This window comes from Austrofundulus limnaeus, unplaced genomic scaffold (genome assembly GCF_001266775.1).
Source record: "Austrofundulus limnaeus strain Quisiro unplaced genomic scaffold, Austrofundulus_limnaeus-1.0 Scaffold1415, whole genome shotgun sequence".
Taxonomy (NCBI): Eukaryota; Metazoa; Chordata; class Actinopteri; order Cyprinodontiformes; family Rivulidae; genus Austrofundulus; species Austrofundulus limnaeus.
In genome coordinates this window covers 61,071-64,287 of record NW_013953817.1, presented here as the reverse complement: position 1 = coordinate 64,287, position 3,217 = coordinate 61,071, and the positions used below count along the sequence as shown (strand labels likewise).

General features: G+C 41.8%; 1 protein-coding gene across 1 annotated transcript in view; it reads left to right on the top strand.

Annotated features, from left to right (window-relative positions):
* Positions 1 to 777, top strand: part of arl6ip6 (ADP-ribosylation factor-like 6 interacting protein 6) — a 3,053-nt gene extending 2,276 nt beyond the window's left edge. The window contains exons 3-5 of the mRNA XM_014032309.1: positions 294 to 347; positions 424 to 538; positions 612 to 777. Coding sequence (XP_013887763.1) covers positions 294 to 347; positions 424 to 538; positions 612 to 699 — 257 coding nt within the window. The 3' untranslated portion in view covers positions 700 to 777. The remainder of the gene's footprint in view (positions 1 to 293; positions 348 to 423; positions 539 to 611) is intronic.
* Positions 778 to 3,217: the final 2,440 nt, after the last annotated feature.

Sequence of the window (3,217 nt, the reverse complement as noted above, 5' to 3'; positions counted from 1 at the left end):
GTGTGTGTGTGTGTGTGTGTATATATGTGTATATATGGATATGTGTTTCACTATATTATGAATTGTATTATTCAGATATATTTATATAATATCCAGTATATTTATCATACAAGCTGAATGGTAAGATGTATGGCAGGCACTTTGATCATATAATACTCTGACGTATCGTTCACACCTGTCATAATACTACAGTTATGTAATATCCAGTATATTTATCATACAAGCTGAATGGTAAGGTGTATGGCAGGCACTTTGATCATATAATACTCTGACACTTGTGCCTGCTGTTGCAGACCTGCGAGCAGAGCGGACGACTGGAGAGAGCGGGACAGAGGAGAGGGTTCTGGGTCAGTCCGGCAGAGCTCAGTTCATCAGAACCTTTGTGGTTCTGATGAACTGAGCTCCATAAACCTGTTCCTCCAGGGTTCTGGACCATCCTGGTGCTGGCCGTGCTCGTAGGGTGTTTCTGCTGCGTCTTCTCCTGGACTCTCACCTACCTGGACTCGAAGCGGCCCGGCGTGATGTCACCCGCCCTCAGGTACTCGTGAGTCCACATCCAGGGCCGGTCCTTACCAGAGGGGACTTTCTAATCAGCTGTTCTGGTCTTGCAGGGATGGACCCGGGTTCAACCACAGTTCTGGGCTGGCTGCTCTCAGTGGGGTCATGGCTGTGCTCACAGTCATCTGGACCCTGACCTGAAACTCTCAGCAGGACCTGGTCCGGTCTTTGTCTAACTGCAGAGTCCTCAGAGTTAAATAAAGTCTCATGTGATCCAGACTCTGTGGTTTTGTTGACATTAAACAGTTTAGCTCCATGACTCCTCTGGTACCGGACCTGATGGTGCTGAGGAGGAGGCCTCAAAGGTCCAACAGGCTCCGAGSTTTTACCAGAGACTTCACCAGGTCCAGGTCCAGGTCCAGGTGTCCCTCTCAGATCTTGTTCTTTCTACAGCTGTCAGTGTGTGCATTTATAATATTTACCTGATTTTCAACATTTTAAACTCAAAAATCAAAGACTTCAGAAAATATAATCATAAAAATATTTATTATAAAATGTCAAAAACAGACAAAATATAACATATTTGACAGCTCTGCTTGTTTTCTATGATTCATTTAATGAAACAGCCACAGTTTCAGATGATGAATAAATGTAAAATAAACACATTCAGCAGAAAACTCATTAAAGACTTATTAAAACTAATAAGGTCAGAGGTCAGGAAGTGACTCCTGGTAACCAAATGTGTTTGATAAAAATTACACTTGATCCTTAAACATCTTTAACTGTTAATAAGTGTTGAAAAACTGCAGCGTTTTAATTAGCTGTGAAACATTTAGTTTTCACCTGTTTCTGCTTGGTATTTGGTCCTTTCAGGCACTTCCAGTAAAACCGACACATTAAGTGCACACAGTCTGCAGCAGACTCTCATAAAGTGACAATTAAATYAAATAAAATAATAATAGTGCAATAAAAATCTTTACTTTGAAAACTGGGAGAACTGAAGTTTAGCTTGTTTCAGCTGAAGGTGCTAAAACTCCAGTCTCCTGAGCAGCTGGATAAATGATCTGTGTGATTATGTTTCTGTAATAAACAAAGCTTTTCTTCTTAAACGATTATTGTTCAGTTTGATAATCAGTTGTGTAACAACAGGTTTGACCTTTCAGTAGGTTTTTGTTCAATCTGAACCCTCTCAGACGAGCAGCGTTAGCGGTGCTTTAGGTTTTTGTCTGAGCTCGTCACAGCTCAGTGCTCCTTCAAATGGCCACACCCACTTTTGGGGGGAACCAAATAACCCCGCCTTCTTTTGGGTAAAAATAACCAGTGGGGCAAACTAAACACAACACTGGTGTTAACATTTTAAATTGTGTGTCACATTTTGCTCAGCAGAAACAAACTGGCAAATGATTTGTTCCATGACTGTGTTTACAGTCAAAAATAACCAAGTATTATAAGATACTATAAAATAGTATAAAATAATTCTACTTTTTAAAAGGTAAAATTACACTAGTTTGAGTAATCTTGAGTTGTACCATTATTATTATTATTTTTTATTAAATCCTACAGTTACATGAGCCTAGCGAGAAGGATGCTAGCTCGGTTCATTCATCCAGTTGGTTGAGCTGCAACAAATCAAAGCTTCTCTATAAAACACTGACCAGCAGTGACCTGAAACCATTAACCTGACAGACCATAATACTAAACACTGAAAGGCTTTAAAGCAATAATATAGTTGTATATAACACTGACACCACAGATGCTCTGACTCCTGACAGTCAAAGTGTGTAGGAGGATTGTTTTCACTCCAAAATCGGCGGAGCCAGTGCATCATACGGTGGTTTTAGTGTCAGGACATGTAAATGAACTGTTGTCTCTACGGTCCGACACATTCAGGTCTGTTTTCAGTTCTCAGGCCTTACATATCAGGACCTAATAAACTGATGTGGTCTTCAGAGAACACATCCCGGACCATCAGAGAACACATCCCGGACCATCAGAGAACACATCCCGGACCATCAGAGATGTGTGCCGACCCCAGAGACAAGAGTTCAGAGTTTTAGCTTTTACTGTCTGGTTTTTACATTGAGACATTGAAACATCTTTGGTTGGTTGAATCCACCGACGTGAGCTCAGGTCCTTTAGTTCTTCAAGTATTGTCTCTTAAGTTAATTTATAATATTAATATATTAATATTTTTCTAATTTCAATCTATTTTTACATCTGATTGATGACAGGACATTAAGGTAAGGGCAGGAACACAGACTGTTCAAATTGACAGACACTGTTCTGGTCTTCACAGCTGAGAAAGGACCACCTAGACCAGGTAGGCCGGGTACTTTGAAGGATGCAGCCCATGTTAATGTGTTAGCACAAGCTAAAGTAGCTTAGCTAATGTAGCTTGTGTCCAGCAGCTGTGAGGAACACAGTGGCTGTGTCCAAAACAGCAGGCCGGGTCCTCCGAAGGCCGAATTCGTCAGCCGCTTACGTCACAGCGCCGCGACGAAGGACGCCCAAAACCGAAGACTCCTCCAATGCGGCCGACAAATACGTCCTTCCTTRGGCCCGAATCGAAGGACAGGTCCGATGGATCCTTCCAGCATATCCCATAATGCATTGCGGCCTGACCAGAGATTTTTTTTAAGCTAGTAATGGCGGACGAAGCGAGTGTCGTCGCATGATTTACCAAGAATGCAGAAAGACGGAATAATGCACAGAAAGTCTG